This window comes from Alexandromys fortis, unplaced genomic scaffold (genome assembly GCF_014885135.2).
Source record: "Alexandromys fortis isolate MF-2015 unplaced genomic scaffold, M_Fortis_MF-2015_v1.1 scaffold_77, whole genome shotgun sequence".
Lineage (NCBI taxonomy): Eukaryota > Metazoa > Chordata > Mammalia > Rodentia > Cricetidae > Alexandromys > Alexandromys fortis.
The window spans coordinates 2388815-2405518 of record NW_026067967.1 but is presented as its reverse complement, the minus strand read 5'-3'; the positions used below and the strand labels follow the sequence as shown (position 1 = coordinate 2405518).

At 42.6% G+C, this 16704-nt stretch overlaps 1 protein-coding gene across 7 annotated transcripts in view; it reads left to right on the top strand.

Moving 5' to 3' along the window:
• Sytl2 (synaptotagmin like 2) overlaps positions 1–16704 on the top strand; it is a 98409-nt gene that overhangs the window by 59643 nt on the left and 22062 nt on the right. For 3 of the 7 annotated variants that reach the window (XM_050154531.1, XM_050154530.1, XM_050154528.1), the window contains exons 5-9: positions 903–984; positions 2223–2337; positions 4711–5517; positions 8829–12557; positions 15134–15235. In XM_050154531.1, coding sequence (XP_050010488.1) covers positions 903–984; positions 2223–2337; positions 4711–5517; positions 8829–12557; positions 15134–15235 — 4835 coding nt within the window. Of the gene's footprint in view, positions 1–902; positions 985–2222; positions 2338–4710; positions 5518–8828; positions 12558–15133; positions 15236–16704 lie in introns of those variants that run through there. The other 4 variants (XM_050154534.1, XM_050154533.1, XM_050154535.1 and 1 more) reach the window with 2 other exon arrangements.

Below are 16704 nucleotides of genomic sequence, written 5' to 3'. Positions count from 1 at the left end.
TTTCCAAGCTCTTGACTCTGATGTCACTTAGAGTTGGTGGAGATTAACAAAGGAACTGTGGTTCCAGCCAACAGTGACTTCATCTTTTATGTCTAAGGCGAGGCTACTGGAGCGGTCCTTCTCAGCAAGCTGATTTTCCTCCTCTCCCGGGATTCTGCGACCTACTTTTCTTCTTACTCATAGCCAAGGGAATGACCTGATCAACTCACCATTTGCTGTGACTGCATTTGACTTTTACCTTGGGACTGCCCTGCCTCTGGATAGTGCATCAGGCTTTAGAGAATCCTCTGCTCTTTAAACCAGCCGCAGACATCTCCCCAGCCACCACTTCTTGATGCCCTCGTGTTTATCTCCGTGTCTGAGTAAGACTTCATCTATTAACATGTTGGATTGGAAGGTCATAGGGAATTGCCTCAACACATCAGCCTTTGTGTCCAGCTATCTGACCTGGTCATACTGTCTCTTGGCCAGGTTGCTTTGCTCTACTGAGCCTTTGCTTTTGCTATGTCCCATATGCATTAGGGGAAACTCTGCTATGGAATCAGGATTTTGTGACTTTCTTTCATCCATCTGTATCTGACCTTAAATTTAAGTGTGAAATGGGTTCATTTCTGCAAGTTTAAATGGCGAACCTTTTGTGTGCTTGTACCCTGGATATCTTCAAGGGTCCTAACAGATGGTCCTTTCTGTCCTTTCTTATGATGCAATTACATCCTTCACTCCATCATTGCCTTTGTTTTTGTACCTTATCATGGCCGGACCCAGTTTCTTCTCCCTTCCTGGTGGTTGGATCTTATAAACTCCCTTCCTTCTCCTGCCTTAAAAGCCCTTGACGGTGAAGCCATGATCTATGCTTCCTCCGGAGTGAGGTTTTATTCTCTGAACAATTGTTTCTTTTGCAGTTCCAGTGTGGTGGATCCAGCTTCCGTTGTGAGTGATATGTCCCAGCAAAATACAAGGAATCCAGCTGTGTCTCTGCCCAAGGTAGACTGAGCCTAGATGTTTAAAACTCTCATGATTGGCAGGAATGCCATTTTCCTCATCATAGCAAAGCAAAACAAACACAAAGAATTTTGCGATTCATTTTGTGTATTCTGTGCATATTTGGGTATTTAATGTAAGAAGTCCCTCCTGTGGTGGATAAAGTTGGTAATTATGTCGGTGTTGCTAAAGACCCAGATGTCTTTTGGTCCTTGAGAGTTAAGTGTCTAAGGACTGGAGAGATGGCCTAAGTGTTTAAAAGGTTTGCTGCTCTTTCACAGGACACGAGTTTCCCAACTCCAGCTACATGGAGATCCAATGCCTCTGGTCTCTGTGGCCACGTGCATGGTCATATACCCCCAAGAACAGACACATAATCAAACCTTAACATTGCTTTCAAAATAGCCAGGTGGTGACCCAACATTTAATCCCAGGCGTTGGGATGGAGGAGAGCAGAGACAGTAGGGATCTCTGTGAGTGCCAGGCCAGCGTAGTCCAGAGAGTTAGTTCTAGGCCCGTCAGGGCTAGGCAGGGAGACCCTGTCTCAGACAGTAAAAAGTAGAGAGCCTGTATGGTGCTGCCATTCTTAGGCTACTAAACGCGGCTTGTTAGTTCTACCATAGTCTTTACTTTTCGGCATTGCTTCTTGTACGAAATTGCCAATTTGCAAAACAGCAAACAGTAATCATTGGGAGTCGGTCTTGCATTAATATGAAAAATCAGTGGCAGGAAACCTGTGAACCCTAAGACACTCTACAGACTGTGTAGGAAGGCCCTGCTTCAAAACAACAACAAACCCAGTCTGCTTGTACTTATACCTTTGCTGTCATTAGGATTGGCCGTAACAGCTGCCAGGCCCTTCACGATGACGGAGGTCATTTCAGACAGCTGTCATCTAGTATAGCAACTAGTGTGGTAGGAAGAGCCCTGCTGGGAATCTGACCTGATTATGAAACCTTGCCCTTAGCCAAGTCTTTGCTCTTTATCAATGAAATGTGCTTCTGATCCAATTTCAAAGGACTTTGGTAATGTGTATACTTTATATAATTGTATCTCTGCTTTTGTATGACGTACACTAATTTTATGCTAACCAAATTAAACAGTTTCCCTGGCCCCAAACATACCAGATAATAGATTGGGCTGTTTAAAGCTATCAAATATGCGAGACCTTAGGCATTCGCTAGTGCTGGGTTGCTATTATGACATTTAAACCAAGTTTAATAAACATTATTTTTCCCCAGCAAAGAAAGAATCCATTTAACAACTCCAAGCTGCCAGAAGATCACTCACCGCCACAACCCAAAAATGACCAGTCAAAAACTGGAAAAGCTGCTTTGTTTCAGAACTCAAAAGAGGGTAAATATTATTTTTCTGGACTAGCTATTTTTATCTTTGTTATCCGTGGACTGGGGGACATACTCAGAGTTCCTTTCACTAAAATAACTCCCTAGAGAATGCGAGAAGTCCTGATGGCTTTCTTCTGCGGCTGCGTCCTTGGTTTAGATCTTAGGAACTGGATGTCTGTGCATTCCAGCCCCGGGGCTGTCAATTGTTTCGTGACCTCTGTGCTCTGAGTTCCCTCATCAGTGACATGGGAAAAATTCGGACCAAAGGCGTGTAGTCTTTTCACAGAACAGTGTTTCTGGCAAGTCTGCCATGTGCTGGTACAGTTGTCTGCTTGAAATTCAGAGAGGCTGAAAAACAAATTTAAAGTTACCCCCAGGAAGAAATGATAAGGCTTGCCACTCAGAAGTATTTCATCGAGTGTGTCGTTTGGTGGATTTAAGCTTGTCACTTATGGAATTTTACGGGCCAAGAAGAGGGAATGCCAGATAATTTTGTCCCTTCAAAAGCAACTCTAAGAAGATGCCACTCACTAAAAATTAGCCTAGGATGAGAAGCAGTTGGTCAGTGATCCAGGCCTTCGATTAGCCCGTCTTAATAAGTTCCCCTCGGGTACACTTTATAGTACACACAAATGTAGGGAAAAGCCACTGGGACCTTTTAGCTGTTCACTTTTTAATCATTTTTGAGAAGATATTAGTTTAGATATTGGTATTCTAATTTTAAACATTGAATTACTTTTTACGGTTTTAACATGATTTTGAAAGGCTGTGTTTGTGTTTTGTCTTCAGCCTCCTTTGAGGATTTTTTTGAAGACTGTTTTTAGATTGTTTTATGCATGCTTAGTGCCCTCAGAATTCAGAAGAAGGTATCAGATTCCCTGGGACCTGGAGTTACAGATGGTTCTGAGCCACCATGTGGGTGCTGGGGTTTGAATCCAGATCCTCTGCAAGAGCAACAAGGGTTCTGAACTGCTGAGTCATCTTTCTAGACCCTGAAAACTCTATTTTAAAAGTTTTTATGATCATTGTAAAATATCTCAAAGCACATAAAGCACAGCAATATTTCCAGTAATTTTTTCACATACAAAATAATGGATCCTGATGTGACATTTTATACATATATACCATTGTGACTTGCTTGTATTCTTCCCCACTACTATCTCTCATCTTTCCCTCTCTTTGTTAGTCTCCAACAGATGTAAAGAAACCCCTTTCAGGTTTCTTGTCACACACACCCCTAGATTCCACATAGAAAAAAAAGTGACATTTTTTGCTTTTCTTCCTATTTCTCCGTTGTTTTTTAACCTCTGTCAGCTCTCTCTTTGAACCTCTCCCTATATGCTCTCAGGCAGTGCCCCTTCTATGTTCATATCCTCTGTGTGTGCATGTATTTGTGTGTGTGCACGCATGCCATGACACACTTGTGGAGATCAGAGGGCAACACTGTGGACTTGGTTCTCTCTCTGTCTACTTTTTTATGGGTTTTGTAGGATTGAATTCAGTTTGAGTGGAAAATGCCTTTACCCTCTGAACCATCTTACCAGCTTTCATGTATCAGTTTTAAAAGATGATAAAAGACAACTTTTTTCACAACAATACTGAACATCAGTATATAGAGTATCTATACACATCCTATCCTACATATGCAGAGCCTCTGTCATGATTAGCATCTGCCACCAGAGTGGTATGTGTTTTATGACTGTAGAAGTATGTTTACTTTTCTATTGCTGTGAAGAGACACCATGACCAAGGCAACTTATAAAAGAAACCATTTAATTTGGGGGCTTGCTTACAGTTTCAGATGGTGAGTCCATGGCCGTCATGGCGGGAACACAGCAGCAGACATGGTGCTGGAATAGTAGCTGAGAGTTTATATCTTATTGGAAAGTAGGCAGCAGGGAGAGAGAAAGCTAACTTGGAATGGGGGGTGGGCTTTGAAACCTCAAAGCCTACTCTGAGTGATGACACACCTCCTCTAACAAGGCCACACCTCCTAGTCCTTCCCAAACAGTTCCACCAAGTGGGAACCAGACATTTAAAGTACAGCACAGGTGAACTACTTTGTGACATCTCTGTTATCCACAGTCAATAGTTCACATCAAGGGTTCGCTCTTGGTGTTCTGTATTCCACAGCTTTGGACAGACGTGCAATGCTGTGTTTTCACCATTGTTGAATCACTGAATAACATTACTACTGTGAACATCATCTGTGCACCAACACACAAGCCTGTGCCTGTTCCCCCCCATGAGGTCTGCGTTTATATAGCTTCTCTTGTTGTCTTTACTGTTTCCATAGTGTTTGCTGAATACAGACTAAACTTAGAGATGCTTTAAAGTATAGTTCCTCTCCACTTAATATAGCTCTTAATATGTTTTTTTTCAGATGAATTGTCAAAATCAAAAGAAAAGACTTATATCCCAGATGATATTTCAAGTCAAAAGGTAGAGAAACCAAAGCAACCTTTGTCTCTGGCACCTGAAAATGGGTCTCAAATCAAACCTCCAATCCCGAAGGCCAGAAAATTGCTCTACAAACCGAAGGACCTCAAGATAGATGATAACCAGTCTTTTCCTAGACAAAGGAGGGACTCCCTCAACGCAAAAGGGGCGCCAAGGGGGATCCTAAAGCGCAACTCCAGCTCCAGCAGTACGGACTCAGAAACTCTCCGCCTAAATTACAGCTTTGATTCAAAGAGCAGAAGCCTAGCCCCTGGCCTGACCATCCACGAGAGGATTTCCGAGAAGGAGCCGTCTTTAGAAGACAACTCGCCCACAAACTCGCTGGAGCCATTCAAGCACGTGAGATTCTCTGCCGTGAAGGACGAACTTCCTCAGGGTCCTAGACCTGTTCTTGGACAGGAAGTAGGAGAGTTCACTGTTTTAGAATCTGACAGTTTGCAAAATGGAACAGAATACGCTGGGGGCCTAGATAAGTTTCAAGATCACCAAAAGCCCTCCCACAGGAAACCTTTGTCTCCTTATCAGTCAGCGTCAAGCCCAAGTGTTTCAGAAAGGGAAACACACCAGCAAATGTCTTTTGGGTCTCTTCCAAGTGATAGATTCCCTTGTCACTCAGACTTTCAACCCACAAGACCACAGCCTGTTGAGAATTCACCCATCATCAATGATTACCAAGATAAATCACCATCGCTAACAAGACGGGAATCAGAGTTGTCCAAAAGCCCTGCGGGTAAGGGTTATCGTTGCGGGTTACAAAAGCTGTCCCCATAGCTTGAGATACCCAGACCAGTTATCCCTGTAGAAGACCAAGGTATTTTTTAAGCATCCCAGCTAGAATTAGAAAAACTGCTGTGGGTCATGGATTTGGTGATGTTGCCAAAAGAACCAGAATCGCACAGTGCCTAACTTATATTTAATATGAGTTCCCTTACATTTGATCTGATGATGATGATGATGATGATGATGATGATGATGATGATGATGATGAATCAGCCAGGTGTGGTGGCTCAGGCCTTTAGTCACAGTACTCAGGGGACTGAGGCAGGAGAATCTCTGTGAGTTGAGGCGAGCCTGGTCTACATAGAGAGTTCCAGGACATCCACAGCTGCATAATAGAGAGACCCTGTGTCGAAAAGACAAAAACAAACCAATCACTTGTGCAAATGGCAATGTTTTGAGTTAAATAAAAGTTATATAGATGGTAAGAACTAAATGAATTCTAATATGTTTGTATAGAATAAATATATCACTTTTCACCTGTCATTGGGCTGAGAAACCAGACTCTGAGTCCTTTTGAGGGAATATCCCTCCAACTACCTTCTCAGGTCCCTTCTAAGCAATTACCAGTTTCTTGGACCTTGAAAAACAAATTGGAAATATAATGTTGTGCACTTTCTCCCTTTTTAATAAACCTTCATTCAATCCTAAAATAAGTTTTTAATGCCAGAAGATTTTTAAATAGCAATAATCAAGTTTCTAATTCAGTTACCTCTCTCTTCATATTAGGGTAATTCTGAAGTAGTTCAGCTTAGCTTAGCTTAGCCCTACAGTTCGCTGCTCTTTAGGAGACAAGGCTCTTTGCTCTTTTTGCATGTTTAAATTATTTGAATATAACAGAACCTCTTTTGTAAAAAGTAACAAGTGCTTCTTCAAGTGATGAAACAATTCATGTGAAAAGCAGTTACTAACAATGGACCAAACATTAGCAAATAAGCAGGTGGCTTTTACTTAAACCAGTGGTTCTCAACCTTCCTAATGCTGCAACCCTTTAATACAGTTTCTCATGTTGGGAACCGTCAAGTTGCTACTTCATAACTGTGATTTTGCTTCTGATTGTAACGTAAATATCTGATGTGCAGGATATCCGCTATGCAACTCCCATGGGGGTCATGACCTTCAGGTTGAGAACCACTGATTTAAATGTTTATCTTAAGGATGAAAAAAATTGGGGGGATAATATTTTCCTTTGTTGTAATTTATATGGAGGAAATAATAAGGCTTTCCTTGTTTTCAAACTACATCTTCCTCCTCACAGAATGTCTTTGTAATTTTGTATTTGAGTATCTGTCCTGCCAAATTTTAAAATCATGATTGATTATTTATGTTTTTGGAAGAAAATACAGTCAGCAAAGCTCTTTTGACTGGCTCCTAGCTCTCCTAGTTTCAGAGAGCACTTATTTACAAGTGTGTGCCCATTCACTAAGAGCTCTTTTTGCCGTTTGATTACTGAAATAACATATACAAGAAGGTGCTGGGGCCGTCAAAGAACCCTCTAGACATGTGACTCGTAGGGACTTGGCTTTAGCTGTGAGCTTCAATGCAACCAAGACTCACTGTATTTTTACAATAAAAAACAACACAAAGAAATGAAAGATGGAAATATTACTTGATATTTTAAAAGAACTATTTTTAATTCTTGATGTAACAACTTTATATGTAAAACATTTAAGAATCACACACAGAATTTTAAAAATTCTCATCTGTGATATTGCTGACCAACAACTTTTGTTAACTTGTCATTTTATAACCTGCCAAAAATTTTAGGCATGAATATAATTCATAAATTGTATTTATAATACTCTGGCTTTTAAAAAGATTTTTTTATTTTATTTATATGAGTGTTTCACCTATTTCTATGACTGTGTACCAGGCTGTGCAGGCCATAAGATGGTATCAAATTTCTGAACTGGAGTCACAGATGGCTTTGAGCCACGATGTGGGTGCTGTGAACTGAACCTAGGTTTTCTGGAAGAAGAGCCAGGGCTCTTAACCACTGAGCCATCTCTAACCCTACCCCTAAGACTTTTGTTTTTGTTGTTTTACCAATAGTTTATCACAAACATTTTCCTCATTATTAAATAGTCTGTAAAAGAGACACATAAATTTTATGACTTTCACAAGTATTGACCTATATTTAATGAGACCGTGTGTATTCAAGTAAGGAAGCTAATATCTGCTGTATATCAGTATTATAAAAATCTCTTACATTTTTCACATTTAGTCAGAGTTGATTAAAATTAAATATTGAATTTTATAAACTGGTATGATTTTATTGGGTCTGAAAATGTGGCTGACTTCATAAAAATTGAGCCCTTCTTGTATTAAGCACACCCCTCTCCAGGTACTGTGCAGCTTAGCATTAAAACAAAAAAGATCAGAGTCTTCCCTACTGTCTTAAGTCAATGCCTTCTGAGTTCTTATAAAATGCTTGTGTTCTTGTGAATGAACATCCTATGTATGTTGTGAGTCAGGCTTGTAAAGAACACAAACACACTTCTTTAGACCCCTAGCTGTGGGTTACCTAACAACAGTTTGATAGGCTTGGCTTACAGAAGTAACTCCTGACTCACAGTAGAAACTGTAGAAAGAAAACTGGAAGTGACGGAGGAGGCTATTCTGATTAGATTTCTGAACCTCCAGCATGCAGACCCATCACCAGGACAGATATTTGTCAGGACTCTTGGGCCCTGGCTTCCGAGATCCGGACTGAGTATTTGAGGAGTCAGGCCCAGGAATGCAGATATTCCCCTTTTCTAATCCAAGTGCTCTGGAAAGAATTCGTTGTTTAGTCTCACTTGAAAGTTGTTTGCCCAACTCCTGAAATGACTTCAGTTTGTGCCCCTCAAAGCCTCCTCTAGTTAACGGCAACCTCCCGTGGATGAAGAAAGCCATAAAGCCAATATGACAGAGCTTTCTCAGGTTTTTGTTCTAGGCAAATATTTGAAACTTGGAGAAAATTAATACTCAAAATGTAACTTGGAGGAGAATGTAAAACTCACATGGTTTTAAAACCATAAACCATGCACTCCAAAGTAATCACCCGAGTACTTCTCCACACGACTTTGCAGGTCTACATCTGCCTTCCTGCCCTGTTTCAAGGCACTTTTGACAGAGTAGTCAGTTAGAATATCTTATATCAAACTCCCTGGAAGATGCTGGCATGAGCTGCTAATAAGTGCCCATTGGAGATGCTAGAATGAAGGATTGAATATGGGTCCTTGTAAGCAATATCTTATTCAGAAGAGCACCTCTGTGTTGCAGATGAACTGACACCTTGCGCTGCGCCTGAGCCCTCTCAGACATCAGATCACAGCTTTAGAGACCATCAGCAAGGTAAGCCCCTTCTCCTGGCTCTCGGTGCCCAGACATCCTCACGCTTGGGTCCGTGTGCTACTGAGACAAGGAAGACAACCGATGATTCCATATCTAAAGTTCTAGACTGGTTTAACCGAAGTTCTCACACAGAGGGCAGTATGTCGTCCCTCCAGCATCTCCAGGGACTAGATCCCAGACAGCAAACAGACTCAGAATCACAGATTACTGTTCCCTTGATGATGGACAATACCTGTGTAAAAGGCGACTCAAAGATCCTGCCGTCCACTAAAATTAAATGGAAACCTGTGAGATCGGATTCGACATTCCAAGAGGAGAAACATGTGCCGGTTTCTGAAGCTTGCCAAGACACTGATGCACTTCTCAAATCTAACTCTGCAAATAGGTCCCAACAGGGCACCCCAAAGGAGGGTCCGGACACACTGCAACCGTTTGAAAGATACAGAATTCCAAGTCAAAGGAGTATCAGTATGGTTTGTAGCCACAGTTCAGAGAGTACTGGAGAAGGATGTGGGACAGTTACTCCAAACAGTAGCTACCTCCTCAGTGCTCTGAAAAGATCTGAAGCAGAGCCCCAAGTTCCATGGAACCCTAAGCTTACTGGCAGCTTAGGGAAAGAAGAACCCAAATTTCATGTGCCCCAGAAAAGCAAAGGGAACACACATGTGAATGTTGGCATTTCTGCAATTGTTCTAGACTATAACTCGAAAGATGATCTGGAGGGCCAGAGCAAAACCAGGAACACTTCCATCCTAAAACCATCCCTAAAGCCAGAGAATGGTGAGTTGCCACTCGGTGCTGCCGACAGTGGATCTTCTTGGAGGAAGCCTGAAGGCCATGAAGAAGCAGATGAGAGTCCCCAAAACCAAGTGCTGAGAGAGACATACAAGAGCGTGAGTGATAGAATATCCTTCTGGGAAGGAGAAAAGGCTGGAGCTAAGATAAAGGCAAAAGAACCCACACCTTCTTGCAGCCAGGAGCCATCTTCTGCTAAAGCACACAAGCCTGCAAAGTCACAGGTCATGTTCACGGGCAGTTCAACTCCAGGCCAGAGTGAATATGGTCAAGTCACTGGTAAAGCAGTGGTCCTTGATGAGGATGACCAAACACCCCACCTCTCCAGTTTTTATCCCTCAAATAAACCTAAAACAACCAGACCCCCAACATCATGTGCATCCAAAACCTATTCTTCAGCTGACCAGTCAGATAAAGTGTCTCCCCTTCACACTACTGGTGATGAAATATGCCATTCTTTGGAGAAAGACAGATTTGTAATTGATCAATCAAATGCCAGCTTCAAAGTTCTGTCCCTAAAAGAAAGAATGGACGAACCCAATACGGAACGAGCTTATCATCATTCTCAGTTTGAGAATTTGAGAAAGTTTTGGGGTCTGGGAGCCAATCTAAATAATACAGATAATGATGAGACTAATACTTCAGCACATACACAGAAATCCATGCCATTTGACAGCCAAAAATCCAAGGAGTCTGACAGCATGAAATCATCAAGAGAAAACACCCACGAAGAAGAAGGGAGACATTTAAGACAGGGACATATTACGGCAGCTGAAGAGATGGAGACATCAAAATCAAAGGGCATATTCCAAGCACCGCCAGATGAAACCGCAGTTCCACGAAAACCACCGAGAAAGTTCACCTATCATTCGGCAGGAAATGAGCCTTCCAAGGAAAATGTGGGAAAAAACATGGGGTGTTTTGTTGCTCCAGTAACAGAAGAGACAAGGGATTGCTCAGATCAAGAAATTCAAGAATCCATAGTGAAAACAAGCATTGTGCCTCCTGTCTCTAAAGACATGTTCAATCACAGGCTACAGAAGTTGCTGGCAGAAGGTGCGGTTTTAGCAACCCAGACTTCTGGCAGGAGCGTTCAAGAACAGAAAGCCCTCTACATAGGTGTTTCTGAAACAGGGTCTCATAAGGCAGGTTTTAACGAGGATAAGGAAGATGTCCCAGGGCCCAAGAAGACCCTCAAGGAGTGCGTAGATGAAGTGGTGGCACCTCCACAGGTTCAACAGAGCTCCAGTGTAGACCAACTCCTGAAGGAAGCAGCTAGATCTTCATCCACTCCCTTGCCATCCCCGTTGGAACTTGCAACTGCTAGGCCCAACCCCCCACCTAAAGATGACCAGTTGTTTGAAAGGTGGATAGAACGGAAGCACAGTCCTTCAGGAGATCAGAGAGGGCTAATAGCTCCCTCTCCACAGGGTGTTGAAACTTCAGGAGATACAGCTCTCACCCAGAAGGCTGAATGTTGGAACCCAGAAGGCGAGCCTCAGCCGGCTGCAGAAAGGTCTTTTCCCCCGGCTCACCCTTCCTGTTTTTTTGAGCGTGTTTCCAGTTCTTCAGCAGATGTGTCTTTAACTCGGAATACTCGTCTTGTGTCCCAGGATGGCACATTGCCTTCTCAGGGGGAAATTTCAGAGGCTATAGAGCAAGTTGTTCTTCTCTCCAGACCAACAGAGATGAACGTAAATGCTGTCTTACAGAAGCTCCTTAGAGAAGCTGGAGAAGTGAAAATCACACTTCCTGAGAGAGTGCAAACAGCAGATAGACCCTCAAGTCCTCAGAGAGTGAGTCCCCCGTGGACTGCTATGGATGCTGTTCCAGACACGGACTTCTGTTCCTTTTACACAGCTCCTGATACAGTTCATGAAGGTGGATCTTACTTATCTGCCGGAATGTCACCGTCAGAACATCTCGTTAGGTCACCTGTCTCTGTGGTCACTCAGCAAGTCCTTGAGCCTCTTCAGGAAGTGGTAGAGACAGTGAGGGAAACCCTTATTCAGCCCAAGTCGGAGTGCCTTGAATTTAGGGCTGGCTTGGAAAAACTACTGAAGGAAACATTAGAAAGCTCCCTGTCGAAAGAGGAGAAGGATCCAGAGACTATTTCTCCATCAGCTGTAACAGGCAGGTGTGAGATGTCCCAGCAACTTGCTTCTGAATTCTGTCCTAAAGAAATCCAAGAAACTGTAGAGAAGGCTGAGGCTCCATTAGTAACTCAGAGTGCCTTTGATGATGGTTTTGAGAAACTTCTTAAAGAGATGTCTGAAGGACCTTGCCAGCTCAAGATGTCAGCTAAAGAAGACACTAAGAAGCAGCCTTCACAGGCAGAGCAAGACAGGTTCTTGGGGGAAATCCCCCATCTTAATCAGAATGCCCCAGGAACCTCTAAGATGGAGGTTAAGTGTAAAGGGTTGGAATCTGAACTCAACCTTGGTGATAAATTATTAGGAGGAGATGAAGCTGTGATTGGTCCATCAGTAGATGTTCGGGGTTACCCACATGGGTTTGGAGTCCCTGAACGCTCCCAACTTTATGGAGACTATGAAATAGAGACCGTTGAAATGGTCCAATCTGTAGGGGACAGGGGCAGAGAAAGGGCTGTTACAGAAAGCACATGGACTCCCCAGGAACCCGACTTTGAAGAAGCTCCTGAGGAAGTTATCGTGTCCAGAAATATGCAACCCATTGCTCTCCTGGGATCAACAGGAAAACCTACAGCAATGAGTAAAGCTGAATCCATCCTAGCAATACCACGTAAGAGACAAGAAAAAGAGCGGAGACTGGAAGCAAGCTCTGAATCTGAGTTCTCAGATGGGAACACCAGCTCTAACGGGGAGAGCTGGAGAAATACCAGTGAGTGTCTGGGAATTTTTACTCCATAATGAGTCTGTTTTATGGGATCTGTGTATAAAGGATGAGTTTTTAAAGACTGGGGTCCATTTGGTATTCCACCATAATGATATTTTTATTGTTGTTGTTGTTGTTGTTTGGTTGAGTTCTCCTAAACTTTTCTTAATTAGAAAAAGCCCTTTTGCTTATACTCTTTATTTGGGTAGTTTGTATAAACACAGCTTTCTTAGCAGGCTGTGTTTCAGAATCATCTCATCAAATCTATAAAATGTAGAGCCCCACAGTATTTTTTAAATAACTTGTTAGGGGATTAGAAGAGCCTTGAAGACACATATATCATTTGTTTTCTTGGGAATAATTAGGATTTCTCAACTGACACTCCTCCTAGAAGTCTTTGTAGGAGTCGCAGGGGGAAAGTTCCACAAATGGACCCAAACTCACTGTGTAGGATGGGTGTTTTAGCATGGGTGCAGCTAACACCCAGGGCCAGATGCAAGGCCGCAACTTCCCTTCCCTCAGATGCTTTGTGCCGAGGGTCTCCTACCCCATATTTCTTCCCTCTCTCTTCCCATGTATCTACAGAATCATCTTCCCCTTCTCAAATACGTTTTCAGTCAGATGAGGTAACCTGATTCCACCTGAGTGCGTTGCCTGGCCCTGCTGCCTTGGCTGAGTTGTGAAGGCTCTTACTCTACAGCCACATTCATCTCAGCGCACTGAGGGTTCTGCTTTCAGTCAAGCCACAAAACACCAAGCTTGCCTTGATTTGATGTTGATCAACTCTTGGGCATTTTGGCAGAAAACAAAACGAGAGCAAATCGGAATGAGACGTTACCCGATGAGGCAGGGGAGGATGTTCTCTGACTGGAGCATTTTAACCAAAGCTGCTTAACCATAGTTGAACGTCTTCTTTCTGGTTTGACAGTGGTGGGAATACAGGGGCTTTCCCGAGTGGCTGGCTTGTGAGGTCTGAGTTCTTTGACAAGTAGCTATGGCATCTTCTCTGGACCACCGACCCAAGGATCTGTATGGGATCCCAGTCAGCCAAGATTAGTCTCTTTTAACAAACGTTACTGCCTAAAAAACTAAACAAGAAAAGTGAAATGTGTCCTAAAACCAAACAGGCATGAGAATAAAACCATCCCACCAACTCTGTTGAGGTGTTCTCTTACTAATCTGCCCATTGAGTTAGGTGGGTAAACTGGCCTGTAGGGGGTTTGTGAATTTGCACTCTGTATGGAAACTCTTGTGTAATGTGTGTAACCATTCTTGTGGTACACTAGCATCTTCCTGACTGAACAGTGATAACCCATCTAAGTGAGCAGAATCCAAGAGGATAGTTTTAAAATTATGAGTCCCTCATGGTTTTTGTAGCCTTGAAAACCAACAGGCAGGAAGCAGTGGAATGCATTGGGGAAGAAACTTTCTTCAAGGTTCCCTAGTTTTGATGAACAGCTTAACATGCTGGACTTGTGGCTAAGTTCTTAACCACGAACCACTTTAATATGTTCCTGGTGGTGGCAGGGACTCTTGTCCATGGCCAAATACTTTTGGAAATGCTGGGTAATTATGTACAAGACACATCCTGAGTTTAATTTGTCTTAGAACCCATTTGCTGAAGGATGCATATTAAGTACATTAGGTAGACCGGGGATGCATTTCAGAAAATTAGTGCCTGGAATCACTGATTGATTGATTGACTGATGGAATCATTTGCTGAGTCAGCTTGTATTTTTTGAAGTCTATATGAGTGTAAATCTTCTAGTCAAGAATGTTAATACTCAGGACTTACCCATGATGGAGTTTTCAGTGTTTCAGTGAACTCCTTAGATGTATGCAAGGACTGTTTTTATTCCATGATGACCTCTTTTTTCTCTTAGTTATAAATGTATGCATAAATATAATACACAATGTGTTTTAAATTTAATAATTAAACATGTCTTTATATATAATGAAAATCTAATGTTTATAGATCTAGAGGCATTAGTAAATAATGAAATCCTCTCTACCCTTTAAAAAGCTTTCGTTAATTAAAGAGTTGATTACTTTTCTTTTTTCTTTTTTTTTTTTACAATTTAGTTGGTAATTTTTCTGAATTTTGAAATCTAGAAATCCCACTGCTATTGGTGCGGAGAGCCTGCCCGTCATGTGCTCGACCCTGCACAGATGTGAACCATCTGAATCCTGCCTTTTGTGGTTTTCTGCTAACATTTTTTTTTGCTAACATTTTTTTTAATGGCCCCAAAATCATTTCATGTCTGTCTTCAAAAACCAGAATGTGAAGTGTGAAGATCCAAGCTGTGACTCAACAAATTTTGTGCCTAAAATAGAGGTGTGGATTACTCAGAGAGGGCTTTTGTATCAGTGTGGCAACCTCACTTCTATTGGTCTGTGCTTTCGCATGACCAGGAGAATTATCTCTGAGCAGCGTGTTGATGGCAGATATTTTAGTTTCTATTGTGAAGTGGGGGAGGCTCGATGTACAATTTCTCTTTTCGCCCTGTGGTTTCAGTGTCCCCCGGTGAGAGGGGCTTTTGCTCTTGTCGTGTGCAGCCTTCATCGTTTTTGTCTCGTAACAGGTTCAGAAGAAGAGCACAGCCCTGTTCTGAGAGCTTTGGGAAGGAGCGCGGCTAGGACAATGCCTTCCAAAAGTCTTGACGACATTTCATCAGACTCAGCAAGTGAGAACAAAGTCTGCCCACTGTCCATGTCTCACCCGAGCTTAAGAACCCTTGTGCGCTCTTCCGTGGCCTCACTGCATGCTGGCATGCACCGACCCCCCCACCCCCACCCCCACCCCAGTGCAGGTGCCACCAGACTAGACTAAACCAGGCTTTCCCCAGTGCGCTCAAACGGCTTGCCCTTCGGTGTCTAAAACTTTGCTTTTAAAATAACTCACGATATTTAATCTTGAGAAAATCAGATTTCCTTGGGTTGCTACATCCCAGCTTGAGGATGGGAGACTTAGTGGTTAAAGAACTTGAGGTGCAACCATGAGTGAGATATATATGTGTGTATACATATACATTAGAGACAAGGAATCCCCAGGGCAAGCTCACTAGCTAGACTAGCCAAATGAGCGAGCTCCAGGTTTAGTGAAAGACCCTGCCTCAATACATAAAGTAGAAACTGATAGAGGAAGAACTCTTCTCAACCTCTGGCCTCCTCAAGCACGTTCATACCTCAGGTATAAACGACACACGTATGCATATGTGACTATGCATGCGCGTGCACACACACACACACACAATTCAATAAAAATACAAGTAAAGTGGGTTTTAAAGAACAGCCGTAGCTAATCATGCCAGGGAGATTTGTACTAGTAATTAGCATGTACTGAATAGTCAACAAGTTGTCTAAGAATTCTCCACCAGCACCTACCTGCCCATGAGAGGCAAACAGTTATCTCCATATTATAACTGAGCAAAATGGTCAAATAAGAGATCAAATGCCTTGCTTAGTATTACACCGTAGACCAGAGGCTCAAAATAGACTACTGTCAACAGTGTTTACAAAGCGACCACATTACATATGACAATGTTGGGTGCCTAATGCATTTTTCCTTGATATGAATTTGAATTAGTCCTTGACTTCAAAAACCTTTTCTTTCTCTTCTATCATTCTCTTGCTACTCAGACACTTCTTTTGGTACCGGCCAAAGACTACCATGAAGTGGTATGTCAGGTACTGTTTGATGCAGGCTGTTGCTTCCCTGGTGAAGAGGGGAGGGCTTCAGATGTGACAGAATGCACAGCCAGACCAGTGGATTTAGAAGCCATGGCCTCTGGAGTTTTGTTCCTTCTATTTTGAAGCGATGATCTGTCCTGGGGTTGCTGATGACCATGAGAAAATTTATTAAATAGAAGTTAACCCCTGCCAAACTGAAATGATTGCTGACATTGTTGGGCTTAGGATAAGTTTTAGGTACTCACAATTTAAGATTTTAAACAAAAATCGGGGTTTAGATAGAAAGAAAGGGAAAAGAGCTCTGTCCCCAAAACAATCCATAAAATTCAGAGATTCCCAGGGCATAGAAGAAATATTCCCAGTTCAGATCGCAGCCGTAATCCTCCCAAGGATCTTGGAATTTCAGGGTTGGAGGGGACCCTGAAGGTCATTCATTTCAACCTCGCTCAGCAGCAGAATTCCC